A 25,053-nucleotide genomic window follows, 5' to 3' on the forward strand; every position below is an offset into this window, starting at 1 on the left:
ACGTGAGCAACTTGGTACGCGTAATCGTGATTACACTTTAATGATGTAAAATTCATGGCTCTTTCTTTCCCTGGTAATGGCGCCAAGAACATGGTGCCAATACCATGGTTCACAACTTCGATACAACTAACCAGCAAGTGCACTGGGTCGTCCAAGTAATACCTTATGTGAGTAAGGGTCGAATCCCACGGAGATTGTTGGTATGAAGCAAGCTATGGTCACCTTGCAAATCTCAGTTAGGCAGATATAAATTGATAAGGGTGTTTTTGAATAATAAATAAAAGAAGGGATAGAAATACTTATGTAATTCATTGGTGAGAATTTCAGATAAGCGAATGGAGATGCTTTCGTTCCTCTGAACCTCTGCTTTCCTGCTATCTTCATCCAATCAGTCTTACTCCTTTCCATGGCTGGCTTTATGCAAGGGCATCACCGTTGTCAGTGGCTACATCCCCTCCTCTCAGTGAATAATATGCTCACGCACCCTGTCACGGCACGGCTATTCATCTGTCGGTTCTCGATCATGCTGGAATAGGATTCACCCTCCTTTTGCGTCTGTCACTAACGCCCAGCACTCGCGAGTTTGAAGCTCGTCACAGTCATTCAATCATTAAATCCTACTCGGAATACCACAGACAAGGTTTAGACTTTTCGGATTCTCTTGAATGCCGCCATCATTCTAGCTTACGCCACGAAGATTCCGGTTAAGAGATCTAAGAGATATTCATTCTAGCTTATTTCATGTAGAACGGAAGTGTTTGTCAGGCACGTGTTCATAGGGGAGAATGGTGATGAGCGTCACACATAATCATCACCTTCATCGCGTTCTTGGGTGCGAATGGATATCTTAGAAGCGAAATAAGATGAATTGAATAGAAAACAGTAGTACTTTGCATTAATCTTTGAGGAACAGCAGAGCTCCACACCTTAATCTATGGAGTGTAGAAACTCTACCGTATGAAAATACATAAGTGAAGGTCCAGGCATGGCCGAGATGGCCAGCCCCCAAAACGTGATCACAGGATCAAAATACAATCCAGGATGCCTAATACAATAGTAAAAGGTCCTATTTATAATAAACTAGCTACTAGGGTTTACATGAGTAAGTAATTGATGCATAAATCCACTTCCTGGGCCCACTTGGTGTGTGTTTGGGCTGAGCTTGAGTGTTGCACGTGTAGAGGTCCTTCTTGGAGTTGAATGCCAGCTTTTGTGCCAGTTTGGGCGTTCAACTCTGGTTTTGGATCCTTTTCTGGCGCTGGACGCCAGATTTGGGCAGAAAGCTGGCGTTGAATGCCAGCTTACGTCATCTATTCTTGGCCAAAGTATAAACTATTATATAATTTTGGAAAGCCCTGGATGTCTACTTTCTAACGCAATTGGAAGCGCGCCATTTCGAGTTCTGTAGCTCCAGAAAATCCACTTTGAGTGCAGAGAGGTCAGAATCCAAACAGCATCAGCAGTCCTTCTTCAACCTCTGAATCTGATTTCTGCTCAAGTCCCTCAATTTCAGCCAGAAAATACCTGAAATCATAGAAAAACACACAAACTCATAGTAAAGTCCAGAAATATGAATTTAACATAAAAAATAATGAAAACATCCCTAAAAGTAACTAGATCCTACTAAAAACATACTAAAAATAATGTCAAAAAGCCTATAAATTATCCGCTCATCAATTAGCTTAGTCTAGTGAGAGTGTGTATCATTTAAGTGTGGAAAGTTTGGGGACATTGGTAGAGATAAAAGTGTATTTTTTGTATTTTTATTGAAAATCTTGGGAATTGGGTACATACTTATGCATTGAATGTTGAACCATATGCATTAATCTTTTTTTATATATTATGTTATTGTTGAAAAAAATAGAAAAACAGAAAAAGAAAGCAATAAAAAGGGGACAAAATGCCCCAAAGAAGAGTAATAACAACAATGCATATGTGTTATAGTTGAAAAGAATATATGAGTATGAGGAAAAAGTGAGAATTATGGGTAGCTAGGTGTTGTATTAAAATTGTATAGGTTGTCATAGGTTAGGTGAGAAGTTTAAGTTAATCAAAGATTCAAATTTCAAGCTCACTTGACTATATGCATCCTTACCTTTACCCTAGCTCCGTTACAACCCTTGAAAAGCCCTCATGATATTTGTATGTATGCATTGAATAATTGTTGATTGTTAGATAAAAAATAAATCTTAGAAAGCATGATTAGAGGGGAATTGAGTGGATCGACCCTAAACACTTGAGCGATTAGAGAATATACACATCCGGTGAGGGGTTCGATTGCTCAATTCCATGTTTCCACCCTTAATTATTTCTTATCTTGCAAGTTTATATATTCTTTTACATGACCCAATTTAATTGTGGATTTGATTTGATTGTGATTACTTTAGCCCTTATGTTTATACATGCTTTCTTGGGAATTGATTTATTTTGACCAAGTGGTTGCATGCATGTAGATAGATTGCATATAGATAGTTACTTGCATTGAATAAATGTTGATACCCCTTTCTTGCATCTTTCTTGGTTTAGCATGAGGACATGCTTGGTTTAAGTGTGGGGAGGTTGATAAACCCCAATTTTAGGGTTTATCTTGGGTTGAATTTAGTGAATTTTATTAACTTATCTCACATTTATTTAATGAAATAGCATGATTTTGTGATCTCTCCTAATTTGCACTTAAGAGTAAAAACATGCTTTTTAGGTTCTTAATTTGCTAAATTTAATTTCTTTTAATTCCATTCGATGCCTTGATGTGCTTGATGAAGTGATTTTAGGTTTAGAAGGCAAATATTGGATTGAAGAAATGAAGAAAAAGTATGTAAAATTGGAAAATTCATGAAAAAATGAAGTTTGAAAATCTGCTCAGTTCCGCGTATGCGTGACCAGAGATTTCATCAAACGACGCATACGCGTGACATACAGCTCATTTATGGACTTATTCAAGCCTAGATCCAACTCATTTATGAAGTATTTGAGGCAGAATTCAAGAAGGAACAAGGGGGCAGCAATTAGTGTAGCTTAGGAACCATGTTTTAGGGTAGTTTTCTAGAGAGAGAATCTCCCTCTTCTCTCTAGAATTTAGGATTTTTAGTTTAATTTCCTCTTAAATTTAGATTTTAATTCTTGTTTTGATCTATTTTCTTTTACTTTTCTTTGTTCTATTGCCTTGATTTCCTTAGTTCTTCTTGTTAATTTATCTTTTATGCCACTTTTTTAGTTTATGAACACTCTTGTTATTTTGATTCCATTTAATGCAATTTTATGTTTTCATGTTTATTGATGCTTGTTTGAATTATTGTTGTTATTTTATTGGATTTGGTAGTTTTATATTTTAGTATTTTTGCAATTTAATATGCTTTTATTTTTATGCACACCAAGTATTTGATGAAATTCTTGACTTAGTTTTAGAGTAGATTTTTTAGCATTCTTGACTTGGAAAGAGAAGCTTGGTAATCTTGAGTCATTAATACCCAATTTAGATTGGTGATCTAGAGTTGTTAGTTAATCTTGTTTTCATTGACACTACTTATGGATTGGGATTAACTAGGCCTAATTGATTTTCTTCTGATGTGGAGATAACGTAACAGGCTTAGCTCTTGGTAATTATTGTATTATGATTAATGACTAGAATAGAAAACCTTAATTCTCGATCCTTGCCATGAATACCTCTTAGTATTTGTTATATTTAGTTGTTTTCTTTATTTTATTGTCATTTAAATTCTTGCCTTTTTATCAACCCACCCCCGTGAATCTCATAACCAATAATTGAGCATTCGATTGTAATTCCTAGGGAGAACGACCTGGGAGTAATACTCTCGGTTATTTTTATTAGGTTGAACTTGTGACAACCAAACTAAACTTTGGTGTGAGGATAAATTGCCGGTTTGGATGATGCTTGCAACGAAACATTTCTATTTCTATTGAGAGATTCTAAGCCGGCATATATCCTCACTATCAGAGCCCCTTTTCTATAACTACATCGGTGTCTTCCTCCGCAGCTAAACCCCTCGTCGTCACTACTGAGCCCATCGCCGTCACTGCTGAGAACCTTGTCGTCGCTACTGATCTCATTGCTGCTACACCATTATCCGTAAGACCGTAAGTTCATTTCTCTCTCTCTCTCTCTCCCTCTCTCTCTCTCTCTCTCTCCATCACATTGTGAGTTTGTACTTGGTTGATCTAAGTTCCTCTCTTCTTCTTCCACAAATTCATCGCTTGGTCGCCGTTGCTGTGAGCTTGGTCGTTGCTGTTGCATGTAATTCCATCACTGGAGCCCCTTTTCTCTGTCTCTCTAATCGTCAATAAATTTTACAACTTTTGATGAAATTTTGTTAATATATGTGTTATGCAGTGGGTTTATGTGTCTAATTGAGAATTTTGTTGATTGACAATTTTGTTGCAATTTTGTTGATTGAGAATCAGAGACTTTGTTGATTGCAATTTTGTTTATATATGTATGATTGTAGTTTTTCCTTTTTTATTTTGATTGAGAATCAGAGACTTCCTATAGTTTTTGTGATTGTTGTTTTTCTATAGTTTATACTAATATTTGCAATCTGATACTTACCTATGCTATCGTGCTTCTCTGTAAAGTTTCCAAGTGCTTTCAACCTTTAACAGAACTAGTTTACTTCAAGTTTTGTTTTTCTAATATATGCAACATAAGTATTCATCAATTTAATTACCTTGGTGAAAATATTTTTTTCCTATTGATGCTTTTCTTATCTCCCGAAACTCATCATAAAGCACGGTTGTTACAATAATACATAATGATTTCTTATGAAATTTAACTTTGTGAATTTTGATGGACAAAAGTTAGTGATATATATGAATAGTATCGTTAGCTCTTTTTTATATGTGGTGTATATATAAAGTCTCCCTTTTTGTTAAAGGTTCTATATGGTTTTGCTTAGTTTTTTCATTTTTTTCAATGTAGGTTTTTTAAGATTATTTCATGGCTAGTAATACTAGAGAAGACACACAAAGCAATAGTATTGCTCCTAATGATAATGAAATTGAAGTTTAGAGTAATGCTAATCCAACTTCAAAAACTCCACAAGCAACGGATCATAAGGTCTCAATTCCAAAAGGATCAACTCCTGTTAAAGGTGACAATAAGGCTAATGTTAAGAGTGCTTATTAGGAGTAACTTGATCATTTAAAGTTAAAGGTGAATAGAAGGTGAAATACAAATTTTGCAAGAGTGTGCTTAATGCAAATCCGAAGAATGGTACCAATTCATCGAAGAACCATGTGGATCGATATTGTAAGAGAATAAAAGTGGCCAACTCAAGGTAATCATCAATTGTTGAATCACTAGCAAAATAAACACAAATATAAAAAGTGAATGAAGATGGATTTGTGTTTGATTCTTCATACACAAGAAAGTGTATTGCCAAAATGATTGTCTTGCATGAGTATCCTTTGAGTTGTGTGGACCACCATGGAATAAGGCGAGTATTTGCTTCAATGCAACTAACATTTAAAGTGCATAGTTGAAACACAGTCAGAAAAGACATTTTGAAGATGTATGGGGATGAGAAGTTGAAGTTAACTCTAACTAGATGAAAATGATAGTAGAGTTACAATAACTAGCAACATATGGACTTCCAATCAAGAAAAAAGATACATTATTGTCATGGTTCACTATATTGATAGTTAATGGAAGTTGCAAATGCGCCTATTGAGGTACTTCAAAAATTTTATAAACTTGTATACATTGTGTTGTCTTTATATGTTGAGTTTCATTAATCTAAAATGCATGCATGCATGCTTGTTTTATTTTTCAACTTTTGTTATGTTCTTTGTCCTCATACAAGTGAAGTTCTCACTCAAATGTTGATTAAAATATTGTTAGAATGGAACATTGATAGAAAATTATCCATTGTTACATTGGATAATTATTCTACTAATGATTCTATGATAGATAAACTGTTGGGGCATTTAGATTCTTCATTCTTGATTTGGGGGGAGGGGGGATAAATTGTTACATATGCGTTGTTGTGCTCATATATTGAATTTGATTGTGAAAGATGGTTTAAGTATAGTTAAGAAAAGTATAGAAAAGATTCGTAGTAGTGTATTGTATTAGACTGCAACACAGAAAAAGAATGAAACTTTTGTGAGTTAGTGTGTTAAAATAACGATTCCATTTACTAGAAAAAATTAGTTCTTGATTGCTCGACTAGGTGGAACTCATCTTATTTGATCTTAGAAACTGTTTTGTTGTATAAAGTTGTCTTTCCTAGGTTAAGGTAGAAGGAATCCCAGTATAAAATTATGCCAAGTAATGAGGAGTAAAAACTTGTCAAAGAAAATATGTGATAGATTGAAGTTATTTATGATGTTACTCAACTATTTTCTAGGTCTAAATTTTCGACTGCCAATGTTTATTTTACTTTGGTTTATAAAATAAAAGTGTCATTAGATGAATGAAAATTTCTACTAATCCATTAATAGCTAATATGACATCTAGCATGAAGAAGAAATTTGAAAAGTATTGAGATAAAAATTCATGGCATTATGAGTGTTGCTACTGTTTTAGATCCTAAGTACAAGATGGTTAGGGTTAAGTTTCAATTTGAAAAAATATATCCAAATCTAATATAATGTTCTAAGTTGATAGAATTTATCAATTGTGTAATGAATTGGTTAATGAATGCAATCAAAAAATGTGTTCTGATATGTCACATGTTAGTACAAAAGAAGTTGATGAAAGTGAAAATGTAAATCTATTTGGGGTGATGATTATAAGTGTATCCTAAAAGAAAAAAAAATGACAAAGGGTTTATATGTGAATGTTGAGTTTGATCATTATCTTGAGAAGGAAATTCATCCTCCAAATTATCCTAACTTTAATGTTTTGAAAAGTGGAAGATCAATCAGATGAAATTTAAAGTTCTTGCAAAAATATGCAATGATATATATGTTATTCTGGTGTCCACTGTTGCTTCTGAATCTGCTTTTAGTACAAGTGGTCGTATAATTTCTGCTCTTCGTGAAAAGGTCAAAGAAAACATAATTGAAGTTCTGATGTATGGCCAAAGTTGGTTGTGGGCAATTTTGGGGAGTAAAGGTGATATATTATTATTTAATCTTTATTTATGTTAGTTTTTTGCATAATACTAATTAATTTATTAATTGATATCTCTTTTATTTTTCAGGTTTATTCAAACTTTTAGTGATTATGAAGATGTGAAAAGTAATCAAGAATAAGGATTGAAAACTCTTTTATATCTAATGTTACAATTTTTTTATGGTGTTAAATTTATAGTGATTAGACATTAGCTTTTTTTTTAATTTCAAGTTATTTGACATTGTATGAATTTTATGTTTGTATTTTAAGTTATGTATGAATTTAAAGTTTTTATCTTAATTTATATATGAATATGTAAAAATTAATGTGTTATTTAATTTTTAGAGGGGCGGGATGAGTACCTGCGGGAGCGGGTTAGGGTACAATAGTCTACTACCCGCTAGAAGTGAAAGGAGGGCAGGGTGGGGTCGGGTAGGACAAAAATGCGCCCCTACCCATCCCACTGCCAACCCTAACAACATTACTTCTAAGTGAAAAATCATAAATATTCTTAATTTAATTTTTGATTAGCTTTAGCTAATGGATGTTGCATCATTTAGGGGGGAGAAAACTTTGATGGAGAAAAATGCGGTGTATTTATTAAAAAATTTTGGGAATTGAAAAAGCACATATATGCATTGAATTGTTAAAAGCATATGCATCTACTCATGAAAAAAGAAAAAGGAAAAAAAATCAAAAGATAGAAAAAAATGTATATAGAAAAGAAAAAAATTGAAAGGAATAAATATTGTTCTAAATGACATTTTTAGGAGTAAATGCATATGTGATGTGAATTAATTAAGAATGCATAAGTGTGTGTAAAAAGTGAGGTATAGATAAAATACAATGGATAGTAGAATTTTGTGTTAGAATTAAGTAGGATGTTGAGAGTTAGGTGGAGATCTAAACTAATCAAAGGTTCAAATTCTTAGTCCATTTAATCAAATACATTTTCATATTTACCCTAGTCTCATTACAAATCTTTAAAGTCCTCATGATATTTATATGTATGCATTAAATATTTGTTGACTGTTAAAGGAAGATCAAGTCTTAGAAAGTAAGGTTAGAAGAGAATTGAGAAATTTAACTCTAAACACTAGAGCGATAAGAGAGTAAACTTATTTAGTGAGGGTTCAAATGCTCAATTATATATTCCATCATAAAATATTACCTTGCAAGTTTGTACTTCTTTTATAATTTAATTGATTCATGGAATTGAGTTGCTTGATATCATATTTCATCCTCTGTACTTTATTATATTCTTGGACACCAATTTGTTCTAACCATGTAGATTAATTGTCACTAAATTAATAAATTGGGTTTAGTTATTATTTTCCTTGTTATTTTCTCCTTCTTATGTAGTATGAAGACATGCTATTGTCCAAATATGAGAAAATTGATAAACTCCATTTTATCATTTTATTTTGTGCCAAAAAGTGTGGCCTTTATGAACTAACTTCTGCATTTTTGACATTTTTAGAGATGTTTGTGTATATTTCTCTCATTAAGTTCGATAGTTAAAATCATACTTTCTAGGACTATAATTTATTAATTTTATTCTACTTGATACTGTGATGTGTCCTTGTTTAATATATTTCAGATTTTAGGGGCATTAGTGGTCTTAAAGATTGAAGAAGCATGAGCAAGGAGGAAATTGCATGAAGAAAATAAATGATGTCTACAAATACATAGATGCGTCCTTAAATGCACACGCATGATTTATGCGTATGCATCACTTTGTGCGTATGCATCTCTCTAGAATTCTTAGATTTCTACTTTAATTCTCTCTAGTTCTAGGTTTTAATTTTGTTTAGGTGTAATTTTGCTCTTATGTTCATGTTTTCATACTCTACCTTGCTTAGAATCTTTTGTTAGTTGCTTCAGGTTGTTATTTTAGTTTATAAACATGTATTGAATTTTCACTTTCCATTATGAATTTGATGTTTCATGTTTTATTATTGCTTATTTGAGATGCTATTGTTGCTTTCTAAAATTGGATAGTTGTAAATTTTACTAATTTTTGTAATTTATGCATTTTAAATGTTTAATGAAATGTCTCACTTAGTTAAAGAGTAGCTTTTTTAATTCTTGTCTTGTGTGAAAACTTGGATGATCCTGAATTACTAATGACTAAGTTGATTGATAATTTAGAGATGTTAATTAATCTTAAATTTACTTTTATTTCTTAGTTAATTATCTTAATTTCTCTTAATTTAAATTCCTTTTCATATTTAGTTATTGCCTACTTCTTTAATTTCTTTCTATTTTAATTCTCGTTACTTGCAATCAAACTTCCAATTTTTCCAAAGCCAATGATCATGCAATGCATTGTGATTCCAATATAGAACGACCTGGGATTAAACTCCTAGTTATTATTTTGAATTGTAACATCTTTTAAACTAAACTTTAATAGTATTAAATTCTGGTTTAGAACTATCTACAACAAACTTAATCTTTTTAATCTTGAATATTTTTAAACCAGTTCTTAATACTCATTAACAAGTTAGTGCGGTCAAGTAAAAAAATTGGAGAAAATAGAAATGTTGAATAACTTTGCTTTTATTAATGAAGCCAATTGCAAAGTACATACTAGAAGAAAAAATCTTCATCGTTCTTTTTGTTTCTTCTCTTTATCTCTAGAATGATGAAAATGCTCTCCTGAACATGTATTAAAATATCAACATAGATAAATAATAATTTATTTATTTTGGAAAAGGTTTATCTCCATTATTGCTTTTTTCATACCATACATTAAGACATAAGTTTTGCTTAGTTTGAAAGAAAATCATAACAAATCAGTAGGCATAGAAGAAGTTCAAAGAAAAAAGTGCAAAATTTAAATTAGGTTAAATAGAGCAGAAAAAGGATACAAGTTGAGCAAAGCTAAATGAAAACACAAAAAGGAAAGAAGAAAGAACCTTTGTTGAGCAACAGCTTCCTAAATGCGAACTTAATAGTCATACAAGACAGTCACCTGTGTCGTTAACTCCTCTTAACTACAAAAAGAAAAGAACAAATAGATCCAAAAAATAACAATCCAGCAGTAAAGGAACAGAGTAAAGAAGAAGAATTGAAGCACGATTAGCAAGAAGATCTGGGACAGAAGCATCATTTAGAATGCGTAAGGGATGCTTCTCCTCTTGTAAAAATATGAAAACCTATCCAAAATAAAAACAAAATTCCAAATAAATAAAAAAGAAAGGAGAAGACCTTGCGATGGGTGGTGGTGGAGTCGATGGAGGTTAGAGGCAATACTGGCAGGACGCTTGTGCACAACATAGAGGAAATGGCGAGTAGATTTGGTAAAGCCGAGGAAGCATAGGAACATAGCGTAAAGAGAACAATGTTGAGAGGTCTTGGAGGCACAACAGAGACGATGATGGAAGTTGGAGAGAGAACTTCATTGTTAAAGAGAGTAAAAACAAAATCAAATTGGGATTCGAAGAAGGGGGAAGGAGGTGAAGCTATGCGAAAACTAAAACGTATTGCAGCTTTTTCGAAAGTCATTGCATGAACCACCACTAAACTGGCAGATAGTGGTTAATCAACCGCATCTAAAAAGGTGTCGCCATTTGTTGGTTTTTTGTAGTAATAGGAATGGTACCTTCTAGGTCCGGCAGAACTATCTCCTTCTTTCTTTTTTTGATCTTTGTCTTTATCTCTGGACTAGTAATTGCTATCCCGTCCTAGATGGGTTTTTCTTATTCGGATGGTATCCTCCATACTGATGTATTTTTTGCCCTATCCTATACCTCGTATAAAGAGGTCGTATGTCCCTTTGATATTGATTGTGAGAAAGGTCCATCTCTAAAGCCGTTGACAAGTCTTATTATAGCTACTTCTGTTGGTAGGTTTTGGATCTCTTAACACGCTTTATTGAATCTTTTCATATAGACTCTCAAGAATTTTTTGACTTTCTGTTTTACTCCTAAAAAGCTTGGTGCGTGTTTTGTCTTGTCTTTCTGTATGAAAAAATGAGTTAAAAAAATTCTGGCCAGGTCATTAAAGCATGTTACCGACATGCGCGGAAGACTGTTGAACTATTTCATTGTAGTTTTGGATCGAAGATGTATCTGCCAAGTACATGTGACTCTTGAAATTGTCAAGGTGATGTCACAAATCTGTGGTACCATTATAAAGATTCGTATCCAAACTTTTAAATTTTCTAAAAATTTTGACCCGTATAATTTTCTCAGAGAAGGGATCATCACTTCCCGAAAAGATGGGTCTCTCTTCCCAACCTCCTTTGCCATTTAAGTCGGCTTCTAATTTTCCATATGTGAGGCCCAACTTCTCAATTACTTGGCCACTTTATGTCAAAAATACTAAAAATAAAATTTTTGACCCAATAAAACACACACATATATGTACATTTTATACTTTTAATTTACAATAATAATATATAATTTTATACACATATATAATTATAAGAGAAAAGGACAAATAGGTCCCTGACTTTTTAATTCAAAGACAAATTCGTCCCTCAGGATTGAAAAATACAAAATCATCTCTCACCTTACAAAATGCGTGACATTTAGATCCTTTCATACAATTGCCTAATCAAAACGTAACGGAGTGGGCTGATGTGTTGTCCATATATCCGTTATGGTGCTTATGTGTTCCATTGTAAAAAAGTTCGAGGACGGATAAGTCTTTAGACTTCAAAACAATGTCGTTTTGTGATGAGTCCTTAACTTCTTCATTTTTCCTCCTATATGAAGCATTCTCTTTACCACTGAGGTTTATGAACTAAGAAGTTAAAGGCACAACGGCGCCACTCCCATTTCGAGAAGCCCTAAATTAGAATTTTCATTCATTTTCTAGCATGTTATCCTGCCTCTCCTCCTCAGGTTCAGCTTCCCTCCTAGCTTATTCATTCTCATATATCTTCCTCTTTTAATTTTCACTTAGCTGGTGTGGGAGAATCTATTAGAAGAGATTTTGTAATTATCAATTTGATAGCAAAATCTTCAAGGCTTATTCCTACTCTCAATTGATTAAGATCGAATAAAAATGTTCAATAGTTTACAATTTTCATGTTGTCCAAAGTTGATCTTGCAAGGGAAGCTGCTCATTTAAACCGTTTTATCTACAACTTCTGTAAATGGAAGGATGTCTCTTTTCCTAAGCCTGTCTATCCACTTGTGCATCGTGCAGTCTTGGTGAAAACTTATGAAAATGAAAAAAGTGTGTCATATTATACTAATGAACTTCAAGGACATGAGAGAATTAAAAATGCTCTTGCTCATATTGGGACTCACAGTCACATGAACGTGCTCTGTTGTATCTGGTAATTTTGGTGGTGGGGTAGGTTCGACTTGATTTAATTTGATTCTTGAGCCTTTTTTTTTTAGAAATTTACCTTTTTTCTTGGGAATTGAAATATGGAGAAAAGATCCCATTGATTCAAGTTGTTCCTCAATGAAGAATTTGAAATATGGAAATTTATCCTTCTCTTCATTTATGAACAAAACTTCAGCGATAAGGGGGCTTCAGAAATGCTTCAGATAGGGAAAAAAATGAATAAGTCAAGCGAGGAAGACTCATCGCAAGACGACATTATTTTGAAGTCTGCGGACTTATCCATCCTCAAACCTTTTTACAACAGATCACGTAAACATCATAACAGATATATGAATGACACATCAGCACACTTTATTACATTTTGATTAGGCAATTGTACGGAATGATCTAAATGTCACGTATTTTATAAGGTGGGAGATGATTTTGTATTTTTCTAATCCCGAGAAACAAATTTGTCTTCAAATTAAAAAAAATTAGAGACTTATTTATTTATTTTTCTAATTATAATATTTATATTTGTTAAATATATGAGGATATATTTTATTTTATTTTTGTTTTATTTAAATTGTAATATCTTTATTTATTTTATTGGAGGTTGAATGAGTGATAATTAAAATATGACAAATTTAATTAAATTATTTATGGTAGAATACGGCAACATATTTACATATTAATATTTTAATATAAAATTTTATGATCATCTTTGACAGAAGATATAAATTATAGTTGATTAAGAAAATAATATATAATTGATAATTTTTTATATATAAGGTATAATTTATTTATATAGAGTTATTAATTAGGGTAAAATGCATAACTAAACCAAAGACATATTAAAATTACATGAATCCCAAAATAAAAATTGTTACGTCAAAATCTCATACACATATTTATATAAATTGTTACTTAGTAAATCGAATTAGGTGCATACTAGTAAGTTGAATTGACCTAATTTGATTTAATCTACATTTTTATAAACTTGTGAATTTAAAATGGCATATTAAACGATTTCTAAAAATTCATTAAAAATTATCCTTTTGACTCATTATTCATTAGCATCAAAGAATCATTACCAGGACTTTTGATATTGAAAATGTTAATATAAAGTATAGCTCTCTAAGGTGGCATAGGAGTTAAAACAATTTTTCAGAGTCAGAAGTAACAGATAGTTTTACATTATATAATAACTAACTATATTTATACAATATGTAATTTAAGAAATAATTAAAATAATAAAGTATAACGAGACTTTTGATATTGAAAAAGTTAATATAAATATAATTGATCATTTTATAATGTATAACTATTTGTTATTTCTGACTCTGAAAAAATTCAAGTTTTAACTCATATGCCACTTTGGAGGGCTATACTTTATATTAACCTTTTCAACATAAAAAATTTCAGAAATAATTCTTTAGATGCTAATGAGTTAAAGGATAATTTTTAATAAATTTTTAGAAATATAACACTTTGGAGGGTTATACTTTATATTAACCTTTTCAATATTAAAAATTTCAGAAATGATTCTTTAGATGCTAATGAGTTAAAGGATATTTTTTAATAAAATTTTAGAAATCGTTTAATATTCCGTTTTAAATTCATAAATTTATAAAAAAAATAGATTTTCTAAATTTCTGAAAATGAACTAAAACACAAAAGTTGAATTTCTATTCTTATTCGTTTTTTTTTTTGATATTTTATTTGAATCCAAACGGGGTATTTCTTTATTGACATTTATGTTTTAAAGTTAATATAAAATAAATAAACAATTAACTTGAAGGTCGTAAATGTCAAAATAATCTGTACCAGTACTAAATCGAATTAAGATGATTCGATTTATTATATATGGACTGTTCTGTAGTAAATCGAACTAAGTCAATTCAATTTACTACTGAAAAGGCTAATTCGAATTAGGTCAATTCAATTTATATAAATATACATTAGACTTTGACATAATGATTTTTATTTTGGGGGATTCATGTCATTTTAAAATGTTTTAGGTTTAGTTATGCCTTTTACCTTATTGATTATGTTCATGTTATTTGAGTCAATTTATGTATTTTTGTTGTGCTAAATTTAAACTTTATAAGTAGATTCTATAATAAAAGAATTGAGTCATGAGTCGAGCCTAATTTTTATGAGCCAAATTTAAACTTGACTTAATTTAATTCAATTCTACTTACTTCTAATTCTTTAACAGTAAAATTTTTTCATTTTATTACATTTTTACAGAAAATTTATTTGTCTGAATATGATAATTTTTAGATGTTAAATGGTCTTATAATAAAATTTAAAATTTATTTGTCTGAATATGATAATTTTTAGATGTTAAATGGTCTTATAATAAAATTTATTAAGGATTATAATAAAATATTAAAAAATTTATTAAAAGTCATAATAAAATTAATTTATTCAAAAAATATTATTTTAAAATTTTAAAATAATAAAAATTAATTAAAAAATATTTAATTTAAAATTTATTAATAATCAATTTCGATATTTACTTAAAACAAAATAATAGTAAGTATTAGCGGCAGAATTAAATTAAGTTTTAGGTAAGAGTCAAAGTTTTAATTTTATAATAAAAAAACTAAAGTGAAAATTTTAAAAGCAACTAAATTAAAATTTTATAAAAAAGAAGATAAAATTTGGGGGCCATCGTCCCCTTCCTTGTTATAAGACTCCATCATTGATAAGTGTCCATTTCTAATAAAAGAATATATTTTATAAAAATTATTATAAAAATAATTTATTTACATTTTTATACATTAAAAATATTCAGAAATTTTTTCTATTATATTTTTAAAATATATCGTACCTTTAAAATATATGTTAGTTAAATTCTTAAGATAATATATCTTTTAGAAAAAATAAAAATTAAAAAAGGTATTGCGCATTTAATTTCTTGGGCATCTCCTTCCTGCTGTCTGCCTAGTGTATGTTGGTGTGGTGCCAATCAGAATTTCCCCATACTGCACGTAACTTGAATCCATAATCCTTTACTTTTAAAATATCGGTGATGGTTATGATACCTTAAACACTTTGTCTAATTTATTTTAAAAAATAAATAATTAATATTTAATGAATTTTGAGTGTATAATTTTTTATTTTAAAAAATAAATTTAATAATTTAGACACCAAAATAAAACACTATAAAATTGGCTTAAAATATTTCACTTCTTTAATGATATCCTAAAATTAAACCCAAGAACGAAAAACCGTGGGCTATAATAATGGAATTGGTTTATTTCTTCAACTGCCCCTTCCCAATTGGTAATTATCTTTGCAACAATCTTTAAATAAAAAGAAAAACAAATCAATCCTTAAATTTTTAGTCCGTGAACATTTAAGTTTCTGAAGACTTAAAAATATATTTAAATTTTTTATTTTTTTAAAATTTAAAAATATCAATTTTGAGTTTAATTTGTCCAATTTTAAAAATTTTCTCACAAGTATATCCGTATTAACCAAATTACTAATTTAGCACAATAAAAATTACATTTAATTTTTATGTTGAGTCAGACTCATTCAAGTGAACATAAAAAATCAATATATCTAAATTTTAAAAAAATCAAAAAATTAAATATATTTTAAATTCTTGATGACTTAAATATATGCAAATCAAAAAGCCACTATTTATCCTTTTCTCTAAAAAAAAATTCAAAAGATAGATAATAAATGCGTTAACTATAATTAATATTGACTATTGAGTATTGATTTTGAGTCTCACTGATTTTTTTTTTCAGTTTTTGTTACGGAATTATTATTTCTTGAAAAAATATAAACGAATTGTTCGTAAAAGAAAATAATTTTAAATATATTTTTTATTATAGCTATAAAATGTACCCCTAAAACAAATTTGTCTATTTTATTAAATAGATTTTTCGTTTTACTTTATTTGAGAAATTGCCGTTCACATATTTATTACAATTTACAAATAATGTAGAATCTAAATATTTAGTGAATATTTCGTTATCTTTCTTCATTTGCATTAAAAAATAGTAGCATGCTATATTATTTAGGGGCAAATACTTCCTAAGAAGCACCGATACGACATGCGATACGAATACGACACGACACAGATACGCCGATCCGTTCTTTTTATAAAAAATTGAATATGATACGTTTAGGAGACGTTGTGAATTAAAATTTAAATAATATATTAAATTAATAAAATATTATATTGTAAATATAAGAGTAAATATAGTTGCATAAAAAAGTCTTAAAATTATGTAATTATTAAAAAAATAAAAATTTTTAAACTAGTGAGTAAGTAAGCTACCACAGATAAACGGTAAGTAGATTTAGGTTTTGATTTATTAATTATTTTATTTTTAAATTTAAATTTTGATTTGTTTTAATTTTAGAATATTTTAAAATTAGAAAGAAAAAATTGATTAATCGGGTCATAAAATCACAAAATCACAAAATCAATTGAAGATTTGCAGTCTAGCAGAAAAATCTGTCTCATGAACATCTAAATCGAGTCGGATTCGTTCGGATTCGTGATAGCTCTACCAAAATTCTGTACCGCAAGAAGACACGCCGCCGATACGCTCGTTTAAAGTATCCACCGCGTGTCGGCGTCGGATTCGCGTCCGACACAGATACGCCGACACCATGAGAGAATCCGTGCTTCATAGAATACTTCTCCTTCTGTTGTGCCTTCGAACATAAACTCGATGTTAAGGATTTGGTGAATTCAAATGAGCTAATTCGTTGTTGACTTATATTAACAAAATAATTAAGGGATACTGACTTAATGTTAGTTATTCAAAAAAAAAAAAAGTTGTTTATATATATCAAATTATCAATTATCATTATCAATCAATATACTTTAAAAAGGGGAAAAAGTGGAATATTTAACAATTAAAAAAATAGTTTTCCCACCACCGAATTTTGGGAAGCGTTACGCGTCACGTACTGAAAACAGGTGAAGGAAGCGGTGAGAGAGAGTTTCCGCAAATGCCACTCTCACTCTCATTCTAAATTCAATTCCTTCTTTCCGTTGCGTTTCGTTTCGGCATTTTCCCCTTTCGAAACCCTTGTTCTTCGAACCCACCTCACATTTCGGTTCTCTCTCACGCATTCTTCATCTTAGGATTGGTGCTGGTGGAAATGGCTTCCAATATTGGAATGATGGACAGCGCCTACTTTGTCGGCAGGAATGAGATTCTCACTTGGATCAACTCCACTCTCCATCTCAATCTCTCTCGCATCGAGGAGGTCTCTCTCTTTCTCTCTGCACTAATTTTGCACGTTTTTGCTAAATTCACATTACAACTTTGGGGTTCCTTTCGTAATTCTACGTTGAAATTTCAATACTCTAATCTAACTTGCATTTGCCACTACTTCTTGCTGTTCTGGAGTTGCTTACGTTGACATTTGACAATGCATGCGTTTTTTTGTTTTTATTTATATAAATAGTTATTATATGATCGAAGGTTTAACATTTAAATTGCAGTTTTTAAAGATTTCGGTTGTACTTGTGCACATTGTGTTTAGACAACTAGTCAAACTGGAAGAATGTTGATAATTATATTGACTGAGTGTTGATGCTGCCTTCAAGTGTGCTCATGTTGCTAATATGTTCTTTTTACATGAGACACTCATTTTTAGTGGGACTGATTTTCATTTCTCTAACGAATAATTTATATTCCATTAGTTAAGAAGGCTAAAACTAGTAACTGTAGAGCCAATTAGTTGATGCTAGAGTAGTTCCAGGTATATAGGTGTGTTATCTATGGTGAAAATCTTGTTATTGGCAGGGTTCTGATCCTGTTTATGCTGTTGTTGGTTAGGCTGCATCTGGTGCTGTTCAATGCCAGATGATGGACATGACATATCCAGGTGTTGTTCCAATGCACAAGGTGGGAACATTACTTTGTTTTGACCTTCTTTTAAGCTTGTCTGGTGTTATATCTCTGCGAAGGGTAATTTTTGGCAATCTGGGTTTGTTCTAGGTGAACTTTGATGCAAAGACAGAGTATGATATGATCCAGAATTACAAAATTCTGCAGGATGTGTTCAACAAGCTGAAAATTGACAAGGTATCTGTTTCTTATGACTCTGTCAATTGGAATACTTGGAGGAGATCTTTTTTTCCTTAAATAAAGAGAAAGAATGAAATAATACTATGGCTAGCTTATTATAACCTTCAAGTTTATAACTTAATAAACACTTTCCTGTTTAGCATTACTACAAAGTGGTTCATCGCCAACAAACTTTTACCACATATAGCAAAATAGTGCGTCTATCTGGGACTGAAAGTTGTTTTGATGACATGGTGGAGTTTCATTCCAATTGCAGATCACCTATTCTTTATTTATGTTTCTTACTGCCTGCTTCCCAGCAATAATTTGTATCTACAAGCTTGCATCACCAAAATGGTCTGAATAATAGATGTTCAATCCTAGTGCAAGAGTTTTCGTTTGTTATTTAATATTAAATGTAGTCTAGACAACAAATTTACTTGTGAAAGAAAGTATGTTGGTGCAATATATATTTTGTGTTTGCACTTAATGAATTTAACATGACTACTCTATGGCAGCATATCGAAGTTAACAGGCTTGTTAAAGGCCGACCTCTGGATAACTTGGAGTTCCTGCAATGGTTGAAACGTTACTGTGATTCAGTGAATGGTGGCATTATGAATGAGTATGCTACTTTCTTTGAGTATCCTCACTGTCATTTAAAAGGTTTTGGTATTCGGTGTATGTATATTATAGTACTAATTGCATGATACATGTTCACACACATATTTTCAAATAAATAGCAATGCAGCATGGTGCATGCATTTGTATATCTGATATTGCACTTTATAACATGTCATTACTTGTTTGTTTTCTAGGAACTATAATCCTGTGGAACGAAGGTGTAAGGGTGGAAAGGACCGAAATCTAAGGTGTTCTATAAAGGGCTCAAAATCATTGCAGACAAACATTGTGAATCATTCTGGTTCAGGCACCGCACTCAATTCTAATCCAACATCTGGTTAGTTTCTTGATGTCTTTGATCCTTAGTTGTTCTACATTATGCCATATTGCTTTTACCAGTTTACCTTTTCCTTTTGTTATCCTTGTTTGCCTTGTTTGACTAATTTCTTTTGTGTAAAGGGGCCAAGCAAATCAGGCCAAGTGGAGTAGAAAATGAACCTAATAAGTCAGCAGAGATTGAGGCTTTGTCCCAACAGGTATTCACTTTAGTATCAAAAATTATAGTAATGTGATGAGAGATTGAAAAGTAGTTGTTGACTAATGGAATAATGCAATCTCTGGTCCCATTTTACTATGTTTTTATATAATTAGGGATTTTTTGTTTTCCTGATGGTATTTAATATGCCGATGCTCTCACATACTCAGTTGCCTGACATATTACTTATTAGTTATTATCTGGATAATGCTGTTGAAAGTTTTACACTTGGTTATTTTAATGAAGTGCCTTACGGTTTGTTTGTAGTTCACTTCTTCATTCTGATGTTTCCTATTTGACAGGTTGCTGATCTCAAAATTGCTATGGGTCACCTGGAAAAAGAAAGAGACTTTTACTTTGCAAAACTACGGGATATAGAAATCCTTTGTCAGGCTTCAGAAGTGGATAATAATCCTGTAAGAATTCTTTGTATTGAAGTTCTGTTTTATTTATTCACAAATATGTTCTGGTCTTTTATCTTTGCAACATGGTCGTGTCCCACTTTTGTGGCACTTCCTTGTCCATATCATCTATTCTCATTATTTAGCCCCCAAAAGCAAAAGACTGTATATCAGTTTTCTAATACTTATTATTGAATAGAAATGGAGGCAATAAACTTCAAAAAAGTTTTGTTTAGAAAAAATATGATTTTGGCATTGACATGTATAATTTTCTAAGTTGTTTATACATTTGGTGGCTCTGATTAAGTTGATTGGCATTGACCTTGAGTACTGAATACTGTGTTTCTTCGCAATACTATATAAGTATAACCATCTATTCTTTGTAGGTTTTGTAGCTTTAAAAGTAACTTATTTCCTTCCTCCATCTGGGTCAACTTTTTATTTTTATTCTTTTCTCATCATGGAATTATCACAAGGGTTATCCTTGCTGCATTTGTCAACCTGACTCTGCTTGCATCGGTATGATAAAGATGGATTACATTGTTATGTATTGACTTCTGAAACTGCTCATCATTGTATTTACAAATAATGAACTCCTAGACCTGAGTTAGATACCAAAAGGCCTCCAGATTGTGGTCATTCCTATAGTATTTGAACATTGGTGGTTCATAGAAACTCAACGATTTCTTTTTTAACTTAAAAAAATAATGAATAAACTCTTAAATGTTCTTAATGCAGATGACTGTAGCAACTAAGAAGATTTTGTATGCTGATGAAGCAAAGGAATCGGCACTAGATGAAGCTCTAGGTTACCTTAACCAAACTTTGAATTCTGTCCAAGATGAAGCAGAAACTGAAGCCTGATAACTCCCAAAAACTAGCTTCTGGCTAGTACAAGTAAGACATTTGCCAGCCAAACTCTGTTAACAAAATGCCATCTTTGACTACTAGACAATTGAACCTTTTTCCGTGTTGCGACCTGTGGTTAAAATGTGCCATTTAATCAAAGAGATATTGCATGTCATTGGAACAAACCGAAAATGAGCTCCAAGAATGAGCATTCAAGTATTTCTTGCTGGATAATTTGGTTATCTAGTGACTGACCTTTTCAAAAAATATTCTCCATATTTTTATATTATTTTTATTTTTTGTTCCAACTTTTAAGAAATGGGTATGCAATTTGGGTGGGCAGTGGGCTGTTCAACAAAGTTCTCATTCAGTGGTAGGCTAACTGACTAAGTACTATATTTGGTAATGGAGGCAAAAGTTACTCTTAATATCATCAAACTCTAGGACATATCTTCCAAGTTGCAGTTTAGCATTAGCCTTATCATTGTTAGTTCATGGCAGAGTGCCTCAGGGAATCACTTTTCCAATAAAGTAGAAATGGAAAAACAAGAATAAGATGTATGCATTAGACCATGCTAGGGAAAATAAAACACCATGTACAAATATATTTATAAGTAAACCATTTTAAAAGAGAAAAACACAAGATACTACAATGATGATAAAATATAATATACTTCACCCTTTTTAAAATTTTCGTAGACATGTACTACAATAAGTTACCAGCTCCAAGCCTCCAATAGTCCATTAGAGGCGTTAGAGAAAATCATGTACTTTGTGCCTCATTTATCACTGAGTCACCACAAACATTAATTAATTTATCTGCTCTCTCTCTCTCTCTCTCTCTCTCTCTCTCTCTCTCTCTAAAAAAAAAAGATGTCTTCCTTTGACAACATTGACAATAGACACCAAGAAGGAGAATAATAAGATCAATAATTCAATATATCAATATTGGTTGATTTTTCTCGTCACCTATCAGATATCAAATCTATCTTAAATTTTGTTATTTTGTCGCCCTCCCTCTTTCCTTCCAAAACAATGAATCGCACATGTGACACCCTTTTTTTAAGGCAAATCTATAAATATCAAATGGATGGTTTTCGTTGCCTGTGCATGTGGTTACTAGTTACAATTTGCAAGCTGCATTCCATATGCCACCTTAATTTGCTTCCAAAAGTTGGATTTTAAGTAGTCGTCAATTAAGCTCTCGCCTTTGCTTGTCAATATGATAACTAATTTACTGATTAATCTGATTTATAGATATAAACTCATTTTATAGCATTTAGATACCAAACGATATGTGGTGAAATTTTGCGGGGTTTATACACTATAAAAGGGTTCAAAACTCAAATAGCCGATCCTTTTGAGCAGTATATAGTCAAAATTCACTTAGCATATTAATGTGGTTATCATTGATTAATTAGGGGGCCAATTAGCTTTGAAACATTTAGGAGGATTAATACACAGCACAAGTTATTGATCTTTTAGATCTCTCAAGCGTGATACCTTTTCTTTTTTCAATAGAATGAAAACCACATACGAGACTCGAAAAGAAGAAATGAGATTTTTCATTTTATTCATATTTATGTTGCACTGAACTCCAATGAATGTGAGAGTAAACTTTCTATTACACATACATTGCAGAACTCTATATATGATAGCTCTGACAAAATAGTATGGATTATGTTCTTTTAAGGTGAAAAAGTTGGTAAAGTGGTAAACTGAGGAGTTAGTTACTCTTAAATTAAAATAGCAGAGCACACATTTTATAGAAGTTATAAAATCAATAGTGATTAACTCTTTATTTTATTATTTTATTAAATTTTTCATTTTAGAGGATCCAAATTCAAATAGCATGTGCACAATTCATCGTGTGAGAGGAAAAGTTAAGAATCACAAAACATCTCATAATTTATGACCGAAAACAGATTTATTTAATTCAACTTATTTTCTGAGTTAGCATTATGCTTTCAAGAAACACTTCAAGACTGCAAACTTAAGAAGTAATCACGACAATATGTGCTATATTATATATTTGCAAGATGAGAACCACCACAAATGTGGTTTACTTTATTGAATAATTTTCTTTAATAAAAATCACAAACCTCGTATATAATTACTATAAATATCCCCTTTTCTTTTACATTTGGAGACTCGTGTGAGACTTAGGCGTAACCACAGAGTCCGTAGACACAGTATTGGCCCTTTTCACACCGGTTGTTACAACCGCCGCAATGCCTCTTGTCGAAGTTGGTATTGACGCATTCCCCTCTGCAGCACGAATCAGTATACTTTTTGCATTTCTGCTGGCACGCGCCGCAGTTATGCTTGTCGTACCCCAAGTCCATACACTTGTTGTTGCAGCACGCTGTCGTGTTCCTATCGTAACCCATCAAGTAGCAAAGCTCGTTATCCCTTTTGCAATGATCTGCCGCTTTTGGATTCCTTGGATTCTTGTCATCCGGATATTCAGCAAGGAAGCGATTCAGCCGCTTAGAAGGAAGAACTATTTTGTTTTCGCCATCATGGATCAATGGCTGTTGCTGCTGCTGATCCTGCGACGATTTCACTTCCTCTAACTGGTTAATACCGTTCATCGTGATGAGCGCGATCGACAAAGCCATGGTTATTGCTATGGTGAATATGGCCTTTAGGAATCCCATGGCTTTGCCAATTACAAGAGATGGCTTCAATTTAAGAACTCAGAATCAGAGAGGAGGAGAATTGCTTTCTTCTATATTCTATGTTTGTTTGTTTTGTGTGTTTGGGAATGTGGAGGGTGGTGATGGAGAAATGAAGATGGAAGGGTTTATAAAGGAGAATATTTGAGAGAAGAGTTGACGCGGCAAAAGTGGTAAAAGTTGAGAAGGTTGCATGCATGGGGCATGCGGAAGAGTACTATAGTGGCTTTCTCGTGTAATATTTTACATTATTATTTAGTCCTTATGAAATCTTCAGCTACCTATATAACTTGAACATACTCCAATAATATATATCACTGCTCTCATACTTTACTTCTCTGTGCAAGGTCTATTATATCCTTTTCGTCTTAATTTCATGACTTATACTTCTCTATGATTTGTTTTAATTGGTATTATATTATTTTTTTAGAAAAAATACCATTTTCTTCCCCTGTGAGATACTAAAATGATACTCTCCTCCCCTTTATTTATAAAATGTATATTTCTCTCCCTTATAACTTTTAAAAAACTTCATCTTTAATCCGTGTTAAATTTTGTGTTAATTAATGTTAATTTTATCCATTTTTCAAGAAAAAATAAATTATTTTTTATAAGATCCTTTAGCAAAAATTTTATTTTTTATCATTACATTTTACTTACCAAAATACTCTTTAATAAATTATTTTTTTATTGATTAAATTATATTTTTATCAAAATATTTTTTAAAAAATTTAATAATTAAATTTTTTTTCTAAGATATCCTTCAATAATTTTTTAATTATTAAATTATAATTTTATCAAAATTTTCGTTAACAATTTTTTTATATTTTATTATTAATTTTTCGATATCAATATATATTATTTTAACATTAAATAAAAAATATTAGTAAGATTATTTTTCAATGTAAATATATATTAATTGTTATACATATTAACAATAGTAAGGTTCTTTTATTTAATGTTAAAATAATATATATTGATATCAAAAAATTAATAGTAAAATATAAAAAGAATTGTTAACAAAAATTTTGGTAAAATTATAATTTAATAATTAAAAAATTATTGAAGGATATCTTAGAAAAAAATTTTAATTATTAATTTTTAAAAAAAATATTTTGGTAAAAATATAATTTAATTAATAAAAAAATAATTTATTAAAGAGTATTTTGTTAAGCAAAATTTAATGATAAAAAAATAAAATTTTTGTTAAAGGATATTTTTGTAAAAAATAATTTATTTTTTCTTGAAAATAGATAAAGTTAACATTAGTTAACACAAAAAAATTTAAAATGGATTAAAATGAGATTTTTTAAAAGTTATAAGAAAAAAGAATATATATTTTATAAATAGAAGAGAGGTGAATGTCATTTTAACATCTCGTAGAAAAGGAGAATAGTATTTTCTCTTTTTTTATGGTATAGTACACTATTTTTTTTGGGAATATTCGTTTCTTATTTGATATAAAATGAATTATGAAATATTCTAAAATTATTTATTTTAAAAAATAATAATTAGTAAAAATTTAATAACAATTTTATTTAATATAATAATTTAATTA

General features: G+C 30.8%; 2 protein-coding genes across 2 annotated transcripts; one reads left to right on the forward strand and one right to left on the reverse strand.

Annotated features, from left to right (window-relative positions):
- Positions 1-17,236: 17,236 nt before the first annotated feature.
- EB1A (microtubule end binding protein EB1A) lies at positions 17,237-21,051 on the forward strand. The gene is made up of 8 exons (XM_016336989.3): positions 17,237-17,602; positions 18,178-18,246; positions 18,340-18,426; positions 18,927-19,033; positions 19,227-19,369; positions 19,492-19,568; positions 19,870-19,983; positions 20,707-21,051. The coding sequence occupies exons 1-8, from the start codon at positions 17,495-17,497 to the stop codon at positions 20,830-20,832; spliced, it is 831 nt and encodes a 276-aa protein (XP_016192475.1). The 5' UTR covers positions 17,237-17,494; the 3' UTR covers positions 20,833-21,051.
- A 1,759-nt stretch (positions 21,052-22,810) lies between these two features.
- Positions 22,811-23,676, reverse strand: LOC107619027 (stigma-specific STIG1-like protein 3). The gene has a single exon (XM_016321236.3). It carries the CDS (start codon positions 23,475-23,477, stop codon positions 22,980-22,982), a length of 498 nt encoding a protein of 165 aa, XP_016176722.1. The 5' UTR covers positions 23,478-23,676; the 3' UTR covers positions 22,811-22,979.
- Positions 23,677-25,053: the final 1,377 nt, after the last annotated feature.

Source organism: Arachis ipaensis, chromosome B1, assembly GCF_059453495.1.
Source record: "Arachis ipaensis isolate K30076 ecotype BB chromosome B1, ASM5945349v1, whole genome shotgun sequence".
Taxonomy (NCBI): Eukaryota; Viridiplantae; Streptophyta; class Magnoliopsida; order Fabales; family Fabaceae; genus Arachis; species Arachis ipaensis.

Excerpts from the sequence above, each read along its gene's own strand:
- EB1A (XM_016336989.3), top strand. The coding sequence starts at position 17,495 with ATGGCTTCCAATATTGGAATGATGGACAGCGCCTACTTTGTCGGCAGG. Across the intron at positions 18,427-18,926 it reads ACAAGCTGAAAATTGACAAG|CATATCGAAGTTAACAGGCT; the intron begins GTATCTGTTTCT and ends ACTCTATGGCAG. Across the intron at positions 19,569-19,869 it reads TTGAGGCTTTGTCCCAACAG|GTTGCTGATCTCAAAATTGC; the intron begins GTATTCACTTTA and ends CCTATTTGACAG.
- LOC107619027 (XM_016321236.3), bottom strand. The coding sequence starts at position 23,477 with ATGGGATTCCTAAAGGCCATATTCACCATAGCAATAACCATGGCTTTG.